The sequence below is a fragment of the Bombina bombina genome, chromosome 7 (genome assembly GCF_027579735.1).
Source record: "Bombina bombina isolate aBomBom1 chromosome 7, aBomBom1.pri, whole genome shotgun sequence".
Lineage (NCBI taxonomy): Eukaryota > Metazoa > Chordata > Amphibia > Anura > Bombinatoridae > Bombina > Bombina bombina.
The window spans coordinates 500,627,609-500,648,300 of record NC_069505.1 but is presented as its reverse complement, the minus strand read 5'-3'; the positions used below and the strand labels follow the sequence as shown (position 1 = coordinate 500,648,300).

At 37.3% G+C, this 20,692-nt stretch overlaps 1 protein-coding gene across 1 annotated transcript in view; it reads right to left on the bottom strand.

The window, feature by feature from the left end:
- Nucleotides 1–855: 855 nt before the first annotated feature.
- The window catches only part of LOC128636035 (cytochrome P450 2G1-like), a 49,979-nt gene continuing 30,142 nt past the window's right edge, over nt 856–20,692 (bottom strand). The window contains exons 4-9 of the mRNA XM_053689109.1: nt 20,237–20,397; nt 14,253–14,429; nt 12,758–12,899; nt 3,745–3,932; nt 1,298–1,439; nt 856–1,184 (exon numbers count right to left, since the gene is read on the bottom strand). Of these exons, the coding sequence (XP_053545084.1) occupies nt 1,003–1,184; nt 1,298–1,439; nt 3,745–3,932; nt 12,758–12,899; nt 14,253–14,429; nt 20,237–20,397 (992 nt within the window). The 3' untranslated portion in view covers nt 856–1,002. The remainder of the gene's footprint in view (nt 1,185–1,297; nt 1,440–3,744; nt 3,933–12,757; nt 12,900–14,252; nt 14,430–20,236; nt 20,398–20,692) is intronic.

The following is a 20,692-nucleotide window of genomic DNA, read 5'->3' as shown; positions in this document are numbered from 1 at the left end:
TCCAATTTTTTTGGTCAAATTCTTTCTAAAATTGATGGAACATGCAGAGTACATATTGTGTATGGAAGTTGTTAATCATCACATGGAGGAGAAGACTGCAAGGATGGTACATAGATTAAAACAATGAGTCTTAGGGGTCAATTTATCATGCTTCGTACGGAGCTTGATGCCCCGTGTTTCTGGCGAGCCTTCAGGCTCACCGGAAACAGAAGTTATGAAGCAGTGGTCTAAAGACTGCTGCTCCATAACCTGTCTGCCTGTTCTGAGGCGGCGGACAGAAATCAACCCAATTAGAATACGATCGTGTTGATTGACAACCCCTGCTAGCGGCCGATTGGCTGTGAATCTGCAGGGGGTGGTATTGCGCCAGCAGTTCACAAGAACTGCTGGTGCAATGATAAATGCTGACAGTGTATGCTGTCGGTATTTATCCATGTGCAGCAGACATGATACGCTACATCGTATCATTTCCGTCCGCACCGTAATAAATATACCCCTTACTGTTAGTAATTAGCAGTGACCGCAAAAGTAAAATTTTCTTATTTTCAATACAGTCCCCTAACTTGCAGTATACTGATGTATAAAAAAACAAAAACAAACATTTTATGTTTATTCCTATAGGAAAAAAGGGATTTGTTTTGGGCTATATTATAAAATAGGTGTTACAAAAAGTGTTCCAATGTAAAAAGAAGTCCCAGATGATAAAAGTTTTAGAAGTTCGGTTCTTAAGCATATTTTTTCTCAAATTGGTGTACCTTTAAATGTTAAAGTGAATAAAGATGAAATACCCACTCATTTGCAAACAAACCAAAAAAGTGCATTGTCAATGCTCCATAATCTGAAGATGTGATCATATATTTCTTCTCTCTATAATTTTTAAAATGAACAAAGGTAGAAATGTACATTTTGATATTATTTCATAAGTAATAAAGTACATAGCTACAGGTATCAATGATGATTTTCACATACTTTGAAAAGGTTAATTATTTATGTAACACCATATTATCGAGCAATGAAGGAGAGTTGAAAAGATATGGGGTGATTTAAAAATCCGGAAAATTTAGCGGCAATATCATCTTCAGTAAACTTTTTCTCTGAGGTTAAGGTGAAGTTTTGCAGGATGATGGTGAAGAATAGAAAGAGTTCTATGAGAGCGAGTCCCTCCCCGGGACATCTCCGCTTCCCTGTAGAAATATAATAAAGTTATTTGCTAGAAGTTTTCTGATGACCATAGTAAGTAAATTAAAAAAGTCATCAGTTCTCTACAGTGGATACATGTCCTGATGAAGGTCATTACCTGCGGAAAAAGCCATCATAGCATCATTCTTCTTGAATCCACCATTCTCATCTAAGAAGTGGTTGGGGTTGAATTTGTACGGAGTAGAGAATTGACTGGGATCACGATGAACAGAACAGAGCAATGGGAAGACATCAGTGCCCTTAAAAAGTAATTAAAAATAGAAAAACTTTAGCTACTTATTAGTTATCGAGTAAAATTTGATCATTGTGAAGTGTTGGGACAAAATTATAAAGAAAACGTTATTTGGGCATTTTATTAATTATTTTTTAAAAAAAACAAATTTTAGCTTTCAATTTCTGAAAAATGCCTCTGGTTCATACATAAAAAATATATTAGACCAAACACAGATAGAAACATAAACATAGAAACATACATTTTGATAGCATATAAGAACCATAGACCCAACAAGTTCTTGAAAAATAGAGTTCCAGAAAGAAGCAAATGAGCCCTTTTTTATATAAAAAATACGATCAATCCTTTATTAGATAGGGTAAAATTACATCTCATAGCAGCATCCAGGAGACCATTAGCATGTAAGAACAGAGTCTTACGCGTTTCATAGACCCAACAAGTTCTGTATTTCCTATTAAGTATAAGCTTAATGAGTTAATATGATTATCCCAGGAATTATTGAAGTTTTCTACAGTGTTTGGGCTCCATTTTTGAAGCAGCAGATGCTTCTTCGGAGGCCCATTGTTTTGGTCTTTTAGGTGGTGGATTGAAATCATACCAATCCGATCAGAATGATTGACAGCCCCTTCTAGAGGCCGATTGGCCACCAGTGAGCAGCAGGCGGCATTGCACAAGCATTTCACTAGAAATGCTTGCGCAATGATAAATACTGACAGCATATGCTGTTGTCATTTAGCGATGTCGAGCGGACATGATTCGCTATAGCAAATCATGTACGCTCGACTTTTAATAAATGTACCCCAAAGTCTTTACTACTTTTAATGGACATTTATTTGATGAATCAACCACTCTTTCTATATAGACAAATGTGCTAATTACGCCTGAACCTGCTACATTCAACATGAGATCATGACTCCTTGTTCTGGTTTTTCTCTATTTGTTGTAATTTCAGCTTCAGCATGATTTAGTCCCCTATTATACTTTAAGGTTTCTATGATATCACCTCTCGTCCTTCTCTCTTCAAAGCTATACTAATGTAGGTAATTGAGTTTTTCTATGTAAGTTTCATTATTTAGACCCACCGCGGGAATCTTGTACAACAATAACACCAATTAAAGGGGCACTGAACCCAAATTTTTTCTTTCGTGATTCAGATAGAGCATGCAATTTTAAGCAACGTTCTAATTTACTCCTATTATCAATTTTTCTTTGTTCTCTTGCAATCTTTATTTGACAAAGAAGGCATTTAAGCTTTTTTGGTTCAGCACTTTGGACAGCACTTTTTTATTGGTGGATGAATTTATCCACCAATAAGCAAGGACAACCCAGGTTGTTCACCAAAAATGGGCCGGCATCTAAACTTACATTCTTGCATTTCAAATAAAGATACCAAAAGAATAAAGAAAATTTGATAACAGGAGTAAATTAGAAAGTTGCTTAAAATTTCATGCTCTATCTGAATCACGAGAGAAAAAATTTGGGTTCATTGTCCCTAATACGGTCAGCATCTCCAACTCCTAAAATTTAAAATTGATCTTATATTTTAAGAGTGTTTGTCTTTACATATCCTAATTTTTGGTCAGGTAAGCATCTGCACAGAACTACATTCTGTATGTTTATACAATTGCCATTTGTATAATGATTATATGCAAAATGCCAGCCTCTTTACAATATCATTGCCATCTTTCAGTTACCATGTTTGTTATTAACTGTACTGAGCATATATCATATAAATATTAGTTTCCCTGAATTAAACGTCAGCATGCAATTATGTAGTCTCCACCTGATGTGCCCTCTATGGCCTACTGCACGTAATGTAAAAGGTTTTGTAGTGTCTAGACATTTTGAAAACTTAACCAGAAGGTCCAATATTAAAAATATGCAAGTTCACTGTTGAAACATGACAGTAAAAACTCTGCATGTGATAGTATTGGCTTTATACGCCTGAACCTTCTACATTCAACACAAGATCTTAACTAATTAGCTTCATACTTTTTTTAGTTGTGTCTGGTGTACCTGTATACATTGAGCTATTACTGACTATATAACTCTACTGTGTATCAAAAATTCTGACCAGTTTTGCCATCTGAATATAGAGTTAAAAAATACTATTTAATACATCTCCATTGGTGTGGGCTTGCTGGCTATATAACTGCCCACTACTTTTATGATTAGTGGATCATATGGAATTCTGTAATAAACAATAGAAGGGGCAGCTCCACACAATTCTATACATTATTTTGATTAAACATCCCATGGATTATATTGCAATAGTATCTGAAAACCCAGGTACATGTTTGATATAATTTTACCTTGGGGAGAGTATATCCTCGGAACTGTATATCTTTTGTCACTGAATGGGTGACATTGAGTGGAACAAGATCTACAAATCTCTGGACTTCATTGATCACAGCATCGGTATAAGGCATCTGGCTCCGGTCAGACAGAAGTGGAAGTCTATTTCTTCCAATCACCTGATCAATTTCCTTGTGAAGTTTATCTGTCAAGTAGAATATTATAGCACAACATTTTGCAATATGATGAATAATGGCCCGAAAAACTCAACTACATCTAGAGAAATCACACAAAAACAGAATTTATGCTTACCTGATAAATTACTTTCTCCAACGGTGTGTCCGGTCCACGGTGTCATCCATTACTTGTGGGATATTCTCCTCCCCCACAGGGAAAGGCAAGGAGAGCACACAGCAAGAGCTGTCCATATAGTCCCTCCCAGGCTCCGCCCCCCCAGTCATTCGACCGAAGGTTAGGAGAAAAAAAGGAGAAACTATAGGGTGCCGTGGTGACTGTAGTGTATAGAGAAAGAAATTCTTCAAACCTGATTAAAAAACCAGGGCGGACCGTGGACCGGACACACCGTTGGAGAAAGTAATTTATCAGGTAAGCATAAATTCTGTTTTCTCCAACATTGGTGTGTCCGGTCCACAGTGTCATCCATTACTTGTGGGAACCAATACCAAAGCTTTAGGACACGGATGAAGGGAGGGAGCAAATCAGGTTACCTAAACAGAAGGCACCACGGCTTGCAAAACCTTTCTCCCAAAAATAGCCTCCGAAGAAGCAAAAGTATCAAATTTGTAGAATTTGGACAAAGTGTGCAGAGAAGACCAGGTCGCTGCCTTACATATCTGATCAACAGAAGCCTCGTTCTTGAAGGCCCATGTGGAAGCCACAGCCCTAGTAGAGTGAGCTGTGATTCGTTCAGGAGGCTGCCGTCCGGCAGTCTCGTAAGCCAATCGTATGATGCTTTTCAGCCAAAAGGAAAGAGAGGTAGCAGTAGCTTTTTTTGACCTCTCCTCTTGCCAGAATAAACGACAAACAGAGAAGACGTTTGTCTGAAATCCTTTGTTGCTTCTAAATAGAACTTTAAAGCACGGACTACATCTAAATTGTGTAACAAGCGTTCCTTCTTTGAAACTGGATTCGGACACAAAGAAGGCACAACTATTTCCTGGTTAATATTCTTGTTGGAAACAACCTTTGGAAGGAAACCAGGTTTAGTACGCAAAACAACCTTATCTTAATGGAACACCAGATAGGGCGGATTACACTACAGAGCAGATAATTCAGAAACTCTTCTAGCAGAAGAAATAGCAACCAAAAACAGAACTTTCCAAGATAACAACTTGATATCTATGGAATGTAAGAGTTCAAACAGAACCCCTTGAAGAACTGAAAGAACCAAATTTAGACTCCAGGGAGGAGTCAAGGGTCTGTAAACAGGCTTGATCCTGACCAAAGCCTGAACAAAAGCTTGAACATCTGGCACAGCTGCCAGTCGTTTGTGTAACAAGACAGATAAAGTAGAAATCTGTCATTTTAGAAAACTAGCTGATAATCCCTTATCCAAACCTTCTTGGAGAAAGGAAAGGATCCTAGGAATTTTAATCTTACAGATATATCTTTTCCATATTTTATGGTAATCTTTCTAGTCACAGGTTTTCTGGCTTCTACCAGAGTATCTATCACAGAATCCGAAAACCCACGCTTAGACAAAATCAAGCATTCAATTTCCAAGCAGTCAGCTGGAGAGAGACTAGATTTGGATGTTCGAATGGACCTTGTACTAGAAGATCCTGTCTCAAAGGTAGCTTCCATGGTGGAGCCGATGACATATTCACCAGGTCTGCACACCAAGTCCTGCGTGGCCACGCAAGAGCTATCAAAATCACCGAGGCCTTCTCCTGTTTGATCCTGGCTACCAGCCTGGGAATGAGAGGGAACGGTGGAAACGCATAAGCTAGGTTGAAAGTCCAAGGCGCCACTAATGCATCCACTAGAGTCGCATTGGGATCCCTGGATCTGGACCCGTAGCAAGGAACCTTGAAGTTCTGACGAGACGCCATCAGATCCATGTCTGGAATGCCCCATAATTGGGTCAACTGGGCAAACACCTCCGGGTGGAGTTCCCACTCCCCCGGATGAAAAGTCTGACGAATCAGATAATCCGCCTCCCAGTTTTCCACTCCTGGGATGTGGATCGCAGACAGGTGGCAGGAGTGATCCTCCGCCCATTTGATGATCTTGGTCACCTCTCTCATCGCCAGGGAACTCCTTGTTCCCCCCTGATGGTTGAAGTAAGCAACAGTCGTCATGTTGTCTGATTGGAATCTTATGAATATGGCCTTTGCTAGTTGAGGCCAAGCCCGGAGAGCATTGAATATCGCTCTCAGTTCCAGAATGTTTATCGGAAGAAGAGACTCTTCCCGAGACCATAGACCCTGAGCTTTCAGGGAATCCCAGACCGTGCCACAGCCTAATAGACTGGCGTCGGTCGTGACAATGACCCACTCTGGTCTGCGGAATCCTGGGTCAGCCACCAACGGAGTGAGTCTCTGGTCTTCTGATCTACTTGAATCACTGGAGACAAGTCTGTATAGTCCCCATTCCACTGTTTGAGCATGCACAGTTGTAATGGTCTTAAATGAATTCGTGCAAAAGGAACTATGTCCCTTGCTGCAACCATCAACCCTACTACTTCCATGCACTGAGCTATGGAAGGCCGTAGAACATAGTGAAGAACCTGACAAGCGTTTAGAAGCTTTGACTCTCTGACATCTGTCAGGAAAATCTTCATTTCTAAAGAATCTATTATTGTTCCCAAGAAAGGGACTCTTGTTGACGGAGACGGGGAACTTTTTTCTATGTTCACCTACCACCCGTGAGATCTGAGAAAGGCTAGAACAATGTCTGTGTGAGCCTTTGTCTTTGAAAGAGACGACGCTTGAATTAGGATGTCGTCCAAGTAAGGTGCCACTTCAATGCCCCTGGGTCTTAGAACCGCTAGAAGGGACCCGAGCAACTTTGTGAAAATCCTTGGAGCAGTGGCTAGCCCGAATGGGAGAGCCACAATAGGTAATGTTTGTCCAGAAAGGCGAACCTTAGGAACTGATGATGATCTTTGTGGATAGGAATATGCAGATACGCATCCTTTAGATCCACGGTAGGCATAAATTGACCCTCCTGGATTGTAGGTAAAATCGTTCGAATAGTTTCCATTTTGAACGATGGCACTCTGAGAAATTTGTTTAGAATTTTTAAATCCAGAATTGGTCTGAAAGTTCCCTCTTTTTTTGGGAACTACAAACAGATTTGAGAAAAACCCCTGACCTTGTTCCACAGTTGGAACTGGGTGTATCACTCCCATCTTTAACAGGTCTTCTACACAATGTAAGAATGCCTGTCTCTTTACTTGGTTTGAAGATAAGTGAGACATGTGGAACCTTCCCCTTGGGGGTAGTTCCTTGAATACTAGAAGATAACCCTGAGAGACTATTTCTAGTGCCCAGGGATCCTGAACATCTCTTGCCCAAGCTTGAGCAAAGAGAGAGTCTGCCCCCTACTAGATCCGGTTCCGGATCGGGGGCTACCTCTTCATGCTGTCTTGTAGCAGCAGCAGGCTTCTTGGCCTGTTTACCCTTGTTCCAGCCTTGCATTGATTTCCAAGCTGGTTTAGTCTGGGAAGCGTTACCCTCTTGTCTAGAGGCTGCCGAGTTGGAAGCCGGTCCGTTCCTGAAATTGCGAAAGGAACGAAAATTGGACTTATTCTTAGCCTTGAAAGGTTTATCTTGTGAGAGGGCATGGCCCTTTTCCCCAGTGATGTCTGAAATAATCTCTTTCAATTCTGGCCCAAAAGGGTTCTTACCTTTGAAAGGGATATTAAGCAATTTTGTCTTGGAAGATACATCCGCCGACCAAGACTTTAGCCAGAGCGCTCTGCGCACCACAATTGTAAACCCTGATTTTTTTTTTTTTTGATTTTTTTTTTTTTTTTTTGCCGCTAACCTCGCTAACTGCAAAGCGGCGTCTAAAATAAAGGAATTAGCTAACTTAAGTGTGTAAATTCTGTCCATGACTTCCTCATACGGAGTCTCCCTACTGAGCGACTTTTCCAGTTCCTCGAACCAGAACCACGCCACTGTAGTGACAGGAATAATGCACGAAATAGGTTGAAGGAGGTAACCTTGCTGTACAAAAATCTTTTTAAGCAAACCCTCCAATTTTTTATCCATAGGATCTTTGAAAGCACAATTGTCCTCAATAGGAATGGTCGCGCGCTTGGCTAGAGTAGAAAAACTCCCCCTCGACCTTAGGGACTGTTTGCCATGTGTCCTTCCTGGGGTCGACCATAGGGAACAATTTCTTAAATATAGGAGGAGGGACAAAAGGTATGCCTGGCTTCTCCCACTCCTTATTCACTATGTCCGCCACCTGTTTAGGTATCGGAAAAGCATCAGGGTGCACCGGGACCTCAAGGAACTGTCCATCTTGCACAATTTTTCTGGGTTGACCAGATTGTCACAATCATCCAGAGTAGATAGCACCTCCTTAAGTAATGCGCGGAGATGCTCTAATTTAAATTTAAATGTCACAACATCAGGTTCTGCCTGTTGAGAAATTCTTCCTGTATCAGAAATTTCCCAATTTGACAAACCCTCCCTCACTGCCACTTCAGATTGGTGTGAGGGTATGACAGAAAAATTATCATCAGCGCCCTCCTGCTCTACAGTGTTTAAAACAGAACAATCGCGCTTTCTCTGAAATGCTGGCATTTTGGATAAAATATTAGCTAAGGAGTTATCCATTACTGCCGTCAATTACTGCATAGTAACAAGCATTGGCGCGCTAGAAGTACTAGGGGTCGCCTGCGCGGGCATAACTGGTATAGACACAGAAGGAGATGATGTAGAACTATGTCTACTTCCTTCATCTGAGGAATCATCCTGGGCAACTTTACAATTTGTGACAGTTCTGTCCTTACTTTGTTTGTACGCTATGGCACAATTATCACACTATATTTGAAGGGGGAACCACATTGGCTACCATACATACAGAACATGATCTATCTGAAGGTACAGACATGTTAAACAGGCTTAAACTGGTTAATAAAGCACAAAAACCGTTTTAAAACAAAACCGTTACTGTCTCTTTAAATGTTAAACAGGGCACACTTTATTACTGAATATGTGAAAAACTATGAAGGAATTATCCAATTTATCCAATCTTTACCAAATTTTCACCACAGTGTCTTAATACATTCAAAGTATTGCACCCCAATTTTCAAGCTGTTAACCCTTAAAATGTGGAAACCGGAGCCGTTTTTAATTTTAACCCCCTTACAGTCCCAGCCACAGCCTTTGCTGCAACTTCACCAATCCCAGGGGGGTATATGATACCAAATGAAGCCTTCTAGGAACGTTTTTAGTGGATTCCAGACCCTCACACATGCAGCTGCATGTACTGAACTTAAAATTAACTGCACAGTAATGGCGCGAAAATGAGGCTCTGCCTACTACAGAGAAAGGCCCTTCCTGACTGGGAAGGTGTCTTAACAAGTGCCTGGTGCTAAAAACGTTCCCCAATGTTATAAAAGTGTGAAATACAACTTCAAACTGCATATAATACTTAAATAAAGCAATTGATTTAGCCCCTAAAAGTGTCTACCAGTTTATAGCCCATATTAAGCCCTTTATTCTGTTTGAGACTAAGAAAATGGCTTACCGATCCCCATGAGGGGAAAATGACAGCCTTCCAGCATTACACAGTCTTGTTAGAAAAATGGCTAGTCATACCTTAAGCAGAAAAGTCTGCAAACTGTTTCCCCCAACTGAAGTTACTTCATCTCAACAGTCCTATGTGGAAACAGCAAACGATTTTAGTAACTGCTGCTAAAATCATATTCCTCTCACAAACAGAACTCTTCATCTTTTTCTGTTTCAGAGTAAATAGTACATACCAGCACTATTTTAAAATAACAAACTCTTGATAGAAGAATAAAAAACTACAACTAAACACCACAAACTCCTCACCATCCCCGAGGAGATGCTACTTGTTCAGAGCGGCAAGGAGAATGACTGGGGGGGCGGAGCCTGGGAGGGACTATATGGACAGCTCTTGCTGTGTGCTCTCCTTGCCTTTCCCTGTGGGGGAGGAGAATATCCCACAAGTAATGGATGACACCGTGGACCGGACACACCAATGTTGGAGAAATCTTGTTGTTCCTTTTTTTTTAGCATTATCTAGTAGTGTCTCATTTACATTAATAACAAAGATAACAAGATAAACAAATCCCAAGCTATAAAATAGTTTGAGAGACTTTGCAGTACTGGTGACATATCTTAGATCATCTCACCGGACCAGAGAGCTGTAGATCCTAAGGGGCCAATTCCAATCGGGCTGACCGCTGCTTCTTAACATGTTTTCGGCGAGCCTAAAGGCTCGCGTAGAAACTGCTGCATTTGCAGCATAATAAATCAGCCCCTAAGGGTTTGATGATCTAGAGGTGTCTGGGCTGGCAAGATTCTATAAGAATGCTCACCAGTACCTCTATTTCCCTGATGGAATGATCTAGAGCTAATTTTTACCTTGAAAACAGGATGTCTCACTAGGGGGCGTATATTGTATCTTCGTATGGGGAGGAGATACGAACATTACAAAAGCACAGAATAAAATTTGTATTTTAAATATCTTTCAAAATAAATAATTAAACCATTTACACAAAATACACAGAAAAAAATGGTATTTCTAAGGTGCATCAAACATCTTCACCAAAATCAAATTTTATCAAAAACCTAAAATGTGTATGTAAATTACACAGGAATACATTTTATTAAATATGCACAATGTAAAATATTATTTAAGTGCACTAAATGCGCAAAAACACGCAGTCTTTATAATTAAAAAATACAAAGCGTAATTGCTGTTTTTTCATAAATTGGACTGAACGTGGGCGTTCCATGGGCATTTATGAAATTGTTTCTCTAATCCCAGCCTAATTCTGTAAAGATTTTCTCACTACAGATCTCAAAGTTTTTTCTTGCAAACTAAAAGGTGGCGAGCTTTTCTCAAACCACTGAAAATACTTATAACCCTAATAGACAATAGGGATGGGCGAATGTTTTTTATATCCGAATTCGAATGTTAGAACGAATATTATTGTAGAAATTCGATTTACATAATAGAATGTTGATAAGAACGAATATTCTTAAAAATTCGATTTGATTTTCGAACGTTATTTACAGTTTTCGAATGTCACATTCGAATTCAAATGTTACATTCGAATATCACATTCAAATTCGAATATTACATTTATAAAACACAATTATAGACTAGAAACACTATTTCGAATGTCACATTCGAATCAAATATCACATTCGAATCGAGTGTCACATTCAAATTACATTTATAAAACACAGTATTAGAAAAGAAAAACTATTTCGAATTCGAATGTCACATTCAAATCGAATATCATATTCGAATCGAATATTTCACATAGACTAGAAATACTATTTAAAATTCGAATGTGACATTCTAATCAGAATGTAGCATTCAAATTCGAATATTACATTTATTAAACACAGTTGTAGACTAGAAATACTATTTCTAATTTGAATGTCACATTCGAATTCGAATGTCACATTCGATTTAGAATATTACATTTAAAAATTGAATGAATACATAGCTAAACATTCTATTATTCGAACGAATATTTTCGAATTTTATTGAAAAATTTGAAAACGAAAATTCGAAAATAGAATGTTAGAATGTTATATAAACATTTGAAATTCGGTTCGAACGAACGAATGTATCAAAATTCGTTTTAAATTTCAAATTTTTAAAAACATTCGCCCAATCCTAATAGACAAACACATGCATACGAAAATATAGGCGATTGTACGATGTTTTACACAGAAGGCGGCGTAATGAGATTTATATTGGCTGCAGAATTTACTTTTTATGGTGCACCCCCTCCTCACTGCTAACTTCACTCTATGGAGTAAAGTGTCTGTTTCCAGTAAGCTCCATTACTTTTAATAGGAGACATCTCGCCACTCGCAGGGAATGCCTTTTTTTTTTGCGATAATTCCACCAGGACAGCCCCTGCGAGGGTCGGCATGAAAAATCCTGTCTGATCTGGCGAACTTTATATCATTAGGTACTTGGTCTTCTAGGGACGGCTTTTCAGGCATAAAGACCAATACAACAACATTTACATTTTTTTTCATTAAACTAATTTTACATTTTTTCCCCATCCTTAAAAATTATTTTGCATTCTCTGTAAAATACTTGTGCTTGAATACATTAGGATGCCAGATATGTTACAGCCAGGTTTTCGGAACATGTGGAAGCAGGAACAGGAGAATATCTTTAAAGAGCTGCAAGAGAATGACTGGAGGTGGGGGTTAGGGGAGGAGCTATATAGACAGCTCTGCTGTGGGTGTCCTCTTGCAGCTTCCTGTTGGGAAGGAGAATATCCCACAAGTAATGGATGAACCCATGGACTGGATACACCTTACAAGAGAAATTTACATTTTAAAGTAATACTGAAAAGTAAAAATAAGCAGCCAATCAGAAATGAGAACTAATTATGTGTTTACTCACAGGTTGATATATTCTCCTATAGAGAATAGTTCTTTCAAAGGGTACAACCAACCCTTTCCTTAATATTTTATGTCAATATGACCTGATCTAACATTCAGGTACCTTTATTTTATATTTATTATTTATTAACATTTTTTTAATGGATTTTTACTTTTAAAATGGGCATAGGAATGTCATGTTTATGAAAGGGCAACAGCTACAACACGTTAAAAGATATTTTTTGGATAAAAACATTTTTTTAAATTTAAAAGTGAGTATAATTTACACCACTTGTTTTCAAACCTATCCTGTTAGAGAGGTCTGATGAAAGGTTTGAAAAATCTGGGTGTACACCTATAATTTAACAGAATTGTACAATTTGTTTAATATGTCTGTTACAGGATCCTATGAATATATGACACTTTTTACAACTCTTTGACCTACCTTGTACCTCAGGATATGTTAGTAATATTAGAAATGCATGCCTCAGTGTGGTACCAACAGTATCTGTAGCACCAAGAAGGAGACTGTGAACTGTTATCAAGAGATTTCTCATGGTGAACTCGGTGTTAGGATTTTGTTTTTCCTGAACAAAACACAAAGAACATCTTAATTCATATACAAACAAAAATACAGATGTTATTGATTCATAAATATAATTTTGCCTTCACCTAGTATCACAGATATTTCTTAAATAGTTTGTCTAATCATTGACTCTTATACTGCACATACTCAGTAGAAGCTATTGTCTCAGACACTATGGACATGCATTGACTGTGCACAATTTGATAATGGCAGCTTATTGGTCAATTTATTTTTAAATTGAATTCTCTATATGAATCATTACATTTTTATTTTGACTTTACAAATATTTATATTCTATTATACCTTCTTATATGCAGACATTGTTTAAATAAAATATCTTCTTAAATGTCTCCATAATAATCTTTAAAAATAACCATCCATATAGCATTTTCATGCTCTCTATGATACTGTATATTCTTCAACTATTTTCGATACAGCAATCTATCACCCTATAAAGCTCTTCATATAACTCCTCCCATTTCTTAGCACTCCCTATAACTCCTCATACTGCTTTCAAACAACCTCCCAATTTAACTGCTTTTATTTGTCCATATAACTCTCCCTATAACTCCTCCTATTGCTCCATATCACTGCTCCCTATAACCTATCCTATTCATTATATAACCTCCCCAATAACTCCCATTATTGTTCCATATAAACTCTCACTACAACAACACTTATTGCTTCATATAACCCTTCCTATATATTTTCCTATTGCTCCATATAATTCTCCCTATGGCCCACATGTACTAACAGGTGAGCGGACACGCTTATGAACTTGAGAAGTTGTCTGCTCACCTTTGCTGCATACGGACAGTGGATTCTGTTTGTCCGCAGCCCATATTTATCATTACACGCTCAAGTGAGCGTGTAAAGCCTGTCCCTTCTCTTGCACGAGAAAAAGGCTAGTCAATCATGCTGAGTGAGCTCAGGGTAATATTTCTCTGCCAACTCAGAGATGGCAAAAAGTGTAAGATGCAGTTGTCTAATGACCGCTGCTTCCTACATGGGGGGGGGGGGGAGCAGGCTCAAATGTGCTGCTTTGTACATGGGGCCCTTTAACCCTTCCTATTACTATATGACTTCTTATAATTACAATTATTGCTCATATAATCTCTTCAATTAACTCCTCCTATTGCTCTATATAACCTTCCCTACAGCTCCTTCTATCACTTCACATAGCCTATTCCTATAACATCTTCTATTGCTTGCTCCACATGACCCTCCCTATAAATCCTTTTATTGCTCCACATAACTCTCCCTATAGTTCCTCCTGTTGCTTTATATCACCTCTCTCAATAACTCTTTCTATTGCTCTATATATCATCGCTCCATACTGCTTAGCTTTGATTACCTGTTCCATTTTGATAAGGAAACAATCAATATAATCCCTGGGGCAAGCGGGATCTAGTGTCGCTTGGTTGATCTCCACTCTCTTTTGTATACACGCAACCAGTTCTTCTGATACATCTACAATCTTTTTGTGTGGCCCTGGGATGTATTTCATCAGCTCTGGAATTGTATCCTCCAACTTTGAAAACACACAGGTTATTGATGAAAAACAATGCATTCAATGAAAAGACAATTACAATATGGACACTTCTACTCATATATATAATATATATTTGCTAGTATATTGCCTCTCTCCTTTAAGCTATAAATATATGGGGGCCGAATGATCAAATGGAAGACGGACATGATTCGCTATAGTGAATCATGTCCGTCCGACATCACTAAATGCCGACAGCATACGTTGTTGGCATTTAACATTGCACAAGCATTTCTAGTAAAATGCTTGTGCAATGCTGCCCCCGGCACATTCATGGCCAATCGGCCGCTAGCAGGGAGTGTCAATTATCCCGATCATATCTGATTGGGATGACTGCAGTCGGTGGTGGATGAATTAAGGAGCAGCGGTCTTGTGACTGCTGCTTCTTAACTTATGTTTCCAGCGAGCCGGAAAACATTGGGCGGAGCAAGCAGCATCGGATGCTTGATAAATCTCCCCCTTAGTATTTACGTTATCAAGTCTTTCTTTGTATGAATGTATCATTTTGTTATTTATTTATATATATATATATATATACCTATTAAAAGAGTTTTTGGATGGGACGCCCATTAACCATAATCATAAAAAATATAGTAGGAAAGGGGTGCAACATAGTGTAATTTTGTTTAATAAAACATGAGGAAACAACAAAAGATAAGTGCAAACTCACAATTTCAGGGATAATGGTGCAAAGACAGCGAGTTGGCGTTCACAGTTCCCAGCTGGCTGAACGCTGGTTTACAGCAACGGATCTTTAGATACATCACACGTTGACTTGCCTAACAGCTTCCAGGTACAGTAATTCTCTCATCTAAAGGCCATTCAGCTGCTCAGGTAGTGGATCCCAAAAATAGGCCAGCTCACCTTTTTTGTGCAATTATCCCTGTGGCCCTCTGAAATTGTGAGTTTGTACTTATCTTTTGGTGTTGCCTCATGTTTTAAAAAGATTAGGAACAAAGGTGACTCATTTGCAAAAAGCTCTCAAAAGAAGGACATGTGAAGGAATACAAATTCGGCCCTGATAACCTCCAGATATAACAATACAGGAGTGTAACAAATCTCATGCATGCTAATAGATAATTCACAGTTCCAATGTAATGCACATTCAAATTCAGCGTGATATATAAAGGCTCTGAAACATGGGCAGCATACAAGGAGATACTGGGTCCGAGTATAAATGTGTCCAAACAGAGGTATGTATGTATGCTCAGTTCAGAAGGTAATCAAGGTGTGTTCATTTCTCATTTGGAGGGGAGATCATACGTCAAGAGAGGACTTTCTGACATATATCAATCAGAATCATGTAGACATTGGGTTTACTATGGATCATCACGAAACCCACATTAACTTTCTTGACATTACATTGTGTGTATCTAGTGAACACAAGAAAGTTGAGACTACTTTGTATCGCAAACCTATATCAGGTAACACTTTGTTACATGGCAATAGTTGTCATCCAAGGCATGTACCGTTTGCTATTGTCAAGAGCCAACTAATGTGTGTAAAAAAGAACTACAAATGAGTCAGAGTACCATAAACAAAGTGAACTCCTTATACAGAGGATAAAAAGTAGGGGATATTTGAACAGTGATATAGAGAAGGCTAAAAAGCAGGTGGATCATATCAATAGACGAGATTTTCTGCACAGTAAACCAAGTAAAAGCAATATTAAATACCCTGAGGGAGTTAACTTTGTAACAGAGTATTCTACCCAGTATACACAAATATGTATTATCTTTAAAAAAAAAATCTCCATGCTCTCGGCAGATGATCATCTAGAAAAAGTAATACAGAGTGGATGTAGGTTTACCTATAAAAAGGGAGCTTCAATTGGTAACATTCTGTCTCCCAGTAAATTAGGAAATATACACAAAAAGAGTAGCTCTTGGCTAAGCCATAAAGGCATGTACAAATGTTATCATTCCTCTTATATCTCTTACTCTCATGTGAACAGGGCACACATTTTACATCATTTTTTAATGGTAGAACTTTCAGTCTACAGTCATGTGTTAACTGTCGTTCCCAATTTGTGGTTTATATGATCTGGTGCTCGACATGTGGACAACAATACATAGGGTGCACATCAGGGAAATCCCGGGATAGAATAAGGGAACATCTCTTGGACATTAAAAAATCAAGAGTTACCTCCCTACTAGCCAAACATTTCATTGAAATACATAATAATGATGTATCTACCTTAAGATGGAAGGTCATAGAAAAAATGAAACCTTTGGAACGAGGAGTGGACAAGAATAGACAGCTACTAAAACAAGAAACCATTTGGATTTTCACCATGGAGACGAGTTCACTTAGTGGTTTCAACTCAAAATATGATTTGATTAATTTCTGGGAATAATAGGTATAGGAATATTTTAGTGTATTTACACGACCGAGCCTTTTGACTCCGCATTGAGCATGCTATATATACGCTAATGTTGTACTTATGTATGCGTATATGTCTTTATATGCTCATGTGTACATAATAGCAATTACTAATAATTCTTTCTAAAAAAAAAATGAATTACAATTTAATACTACTAAGTCATATTATTGTACCAACTATAGTTACAAGTGGGACAAAGTATCACACATCCATGACAGCAGAATATGTTTATTAAGTTTTATGGATATTTTTCCCCTCCCCTTTTCTCAGTTAAATACTACTTTAGGATACTGATTTGAATTTAATACATTCATTGATTTAGATATTTTCTGAAGAACTTAGGTTCTCTTTTTTGATCTGTTTTGATTTTTTGTTTCAACGATTTTTGTTTTCCCTTCTCTTGCAGTGTAGTGTTCTAAATCTGTAATAAATCAGATGACTTACATCTTAAGAATATAAACTGATTACACATGCTTTAGTCTTTCAGTTTTATTCTGGACAGCTCAGTTTTTAGTGAACATGGCTTCATTTCTGTATCTAATAATATATCCATTTAAGATGGCATTAACCATATAATCTTTAGTTTCATTATGGTAACATTGTTACATTTGTTTTAGGAAATTTCATGGAAAGTGTATTCACTTAAAATTAACATTAAGTGGTATATTTATTAAAGTGTCAACCTCATTGCATTCGCCGGCGTCAATACGCTCGCCAGACATCGCCAGACTTTGCTGATGCAGATCCACATATGATCCCCTTATTTATAAAAAAAAAAGTAAAAAACACGCACGTCAAGTACGGCCCGATGAGCATCAAACTGTTGTTAACTAACGGTCATCGATGTCACGGTTTAAGGTTTTTCCCAACTTTATTTATACCATTTCATTACTGTCGATGAACAAGCACATTTTCTAAAGCTAATCTTTTATTTTTCATCTGTTAATGTCCAAGAAATAGATAGATTTATACCTCAACAAACAATATCTCATACAAAGTTATTTTTATATTTATTTGCTATATGATACTTTCACATAAATTAATGTGTATTTGTATTTCTAGAAGTCATGATATGCTTTTATCTCATTTTTTTTTTATAAATGATTATTAATGCTAGAATTTGTACATATATCTTTGCACATACTTGTATATATATATATATATATATATATATATATATATATATATATATATATATGTCTCTGTTATGTCAGAAATCTTTTACAAACATATTTACATGTCCCTTTTTTTGTTCTAAACAATGTTGTCTGTCATATCTCAGTGTTTATTTATACCACTATATGTATATAGTGTACATTTGTTATTATTCTAAGCAAGAATAATTGTGAATATAGCATGTAATCAGGGTATCATATGTATTTATTTGCAATCAATGGATATTTTAAGAGCTGGGCCAGTTTTCTCTCTGTACCTTTGTAACCCCTCCTGATTGCAATCTAGTTTTAAACACAGGTGTTATAAAATGGGCTGGCATATATGATGACATTTCTTACTGAAAAAGAAATTCAAGAGAAGGAAGAAATACACTGAAAATAGCAAGACAGTAAAGAGGTTATTTTAATTTCTGCTGTATCTGAATCATGACAGTTTAATGTTAGGTGGGCTATCCCTTTGAGCTATCAGTTTAAGATTATATTGAATCAAACATCAATTCAAATTTTAAAATCATTGTCTAAAATATTACACTGTGTGTCCTAATGTCAGCATCAATGTTTATCTTTAATACTAATTTCACATATACATACTTTCAAAGTATAATACACAATGTTACAAATGGCACTTACAAGTTCTGATGAGTGATCAATGACACAACTATCTAGCAATTTGATCCGTTAGTGATAGTTTAAAATGTATATTTGAATCAGATTGGCTGATGTCATAAATCATGTGATTATGCATATTCTAATCAAAAGTAGATGAAAAAATTCACTAGAGTATGGGTTGTTTAGGAGTTTGCGTCATAATTGATGCGAAAAGTGTTGCATCAAAATTGGTGCAAAGTGGAGAGTGGAACTTGTATTACATGGCTTAAACATGGTGCAAATAGATTTTAAAAATAAAATAAAAAGGAAGTTAGCTATATTATGTTGTGTATTTATTTCATTTTTATCTCTATATCTATTAGTGCGACAAGTTTGGGGCAAAACTTTTAAAAATTTTTTGGATAAATAGTCCCCTTGCTTTGTAATGAGAGCCAAAGTTGTAAAGTAGTAATGCATTTTTCATTTTTATCCCTATACTAGTGCACCAAATGTAGAGCAATAATATTGTTTGATTTAGAAAGGGTATACAATTTTAATAACGTTTCTAATTTACTTTTATTATGTAATATACTTCATTCTCTTGCAGAACATAACCTTTCTGTGTATTCAGACTCGCTTTGATTTCTATGGCTTCTGCGGCCTCAATGGTGGCGGATTGAAAACTTGGTACACTGCGTCGGAACAGACGCGAGCGAACCTGTTAAATGTTTGATAAATTGGGAAAATGGTCAAATAGAGTCGAATGTGACTTCGAAACATCTGTAATGATGCAAGCATCTATCTGCGTCGGATTGAGATCACAGGAGCATATATTACGTCACAAATTTCAATATTTGACGATATTGATGCTTTGATAACTACCCCGGAACAATCTCCTGACAAATACTATGCGGGATTCAAGCGTATTTTCAGTTGATGCTTTGATAAATATACTCTATCATGTGACTTCTTCTGAACATTCTTCTGCAATGCAAACGCGACCTTGTGTTTGCATTGGCTGGAAGCCTGGCCCACATTAGCGCGCGCTTCCATTGGCTCCTAGCACCTAGCACAGAGCAGGGGATAAATTTGCACAGCGTTGGGCAGAAAATTAAAAATGTATATTCACATATATATTTATGACTTTATATGTGTATATATACACATATTAACACTTAAATGTATATGTTTATAAGCATATACATATATATTTACAGTTAAAACATAGTCCCTATAGACTGCAATGTAAAGGCACTGCCGTTTTTTTTTTTTTTCTAACACCCCACATCCCCTCAATTTAACCCCTTATAACTGCTTTGTGCTGTTTTTTTTATAAAAAAATGAAAATGGTCATCTTTATTTGTTTAACTTAACTACTATCCATTTTATTTTGGAGCAATTGGGGCACATTTGTTTTAATTAACCATAAGTCTGACCTCTAGTTAATTGTGCAAACGCAACATGCTCCTGTGAGCTCGCGGAGCATTTATTAGCCACATGTAATGTCTGGTTATTTAACGTGCACCCATAAACGGGAACATTTGCTCGTTTACAGGCACACGATAAAATAGCGCTCCACTTGTAACCTAGCCCTAATTGTTTTGTTTATACATAACTGTTGAATAATGTATTTGCATTTTTACCTGTGCCCAAGGTGTGCCCATAAGAGATAAGGTCTCCTCTGAAAAACTGAATATCTTTGAGAATCTCTCATCCTCAAACTCAAATCGGTTTCCAAATATAATAGAGCAAAATACACTGGATACAGCATCCATAACCAGTCTGGCTGGATCTGTTGGTAAACCTAAAAAAAACCCATAAAAATAAACAATAAAGCTTATCAAGAATGTGTATTGGTGGGTTTTAATATAAACATCAATATTAAAAAATAGATGGGAGAACTGGGTGAACGTAAAAAAATATGATATTTTGTTTGTGAAATTCAATATAGGATGACTTTTGGTCGAACTATTTTATATTTTGATTTTATTTAAATACAACTGGATCCATATACTGAGCTTTGGAGACCTTGGGGGCCGGCTCAGTCATAAAACCACGGATGCTTAATCTCTATGCCGCCTCAGAAGTGAAGGTGAGAA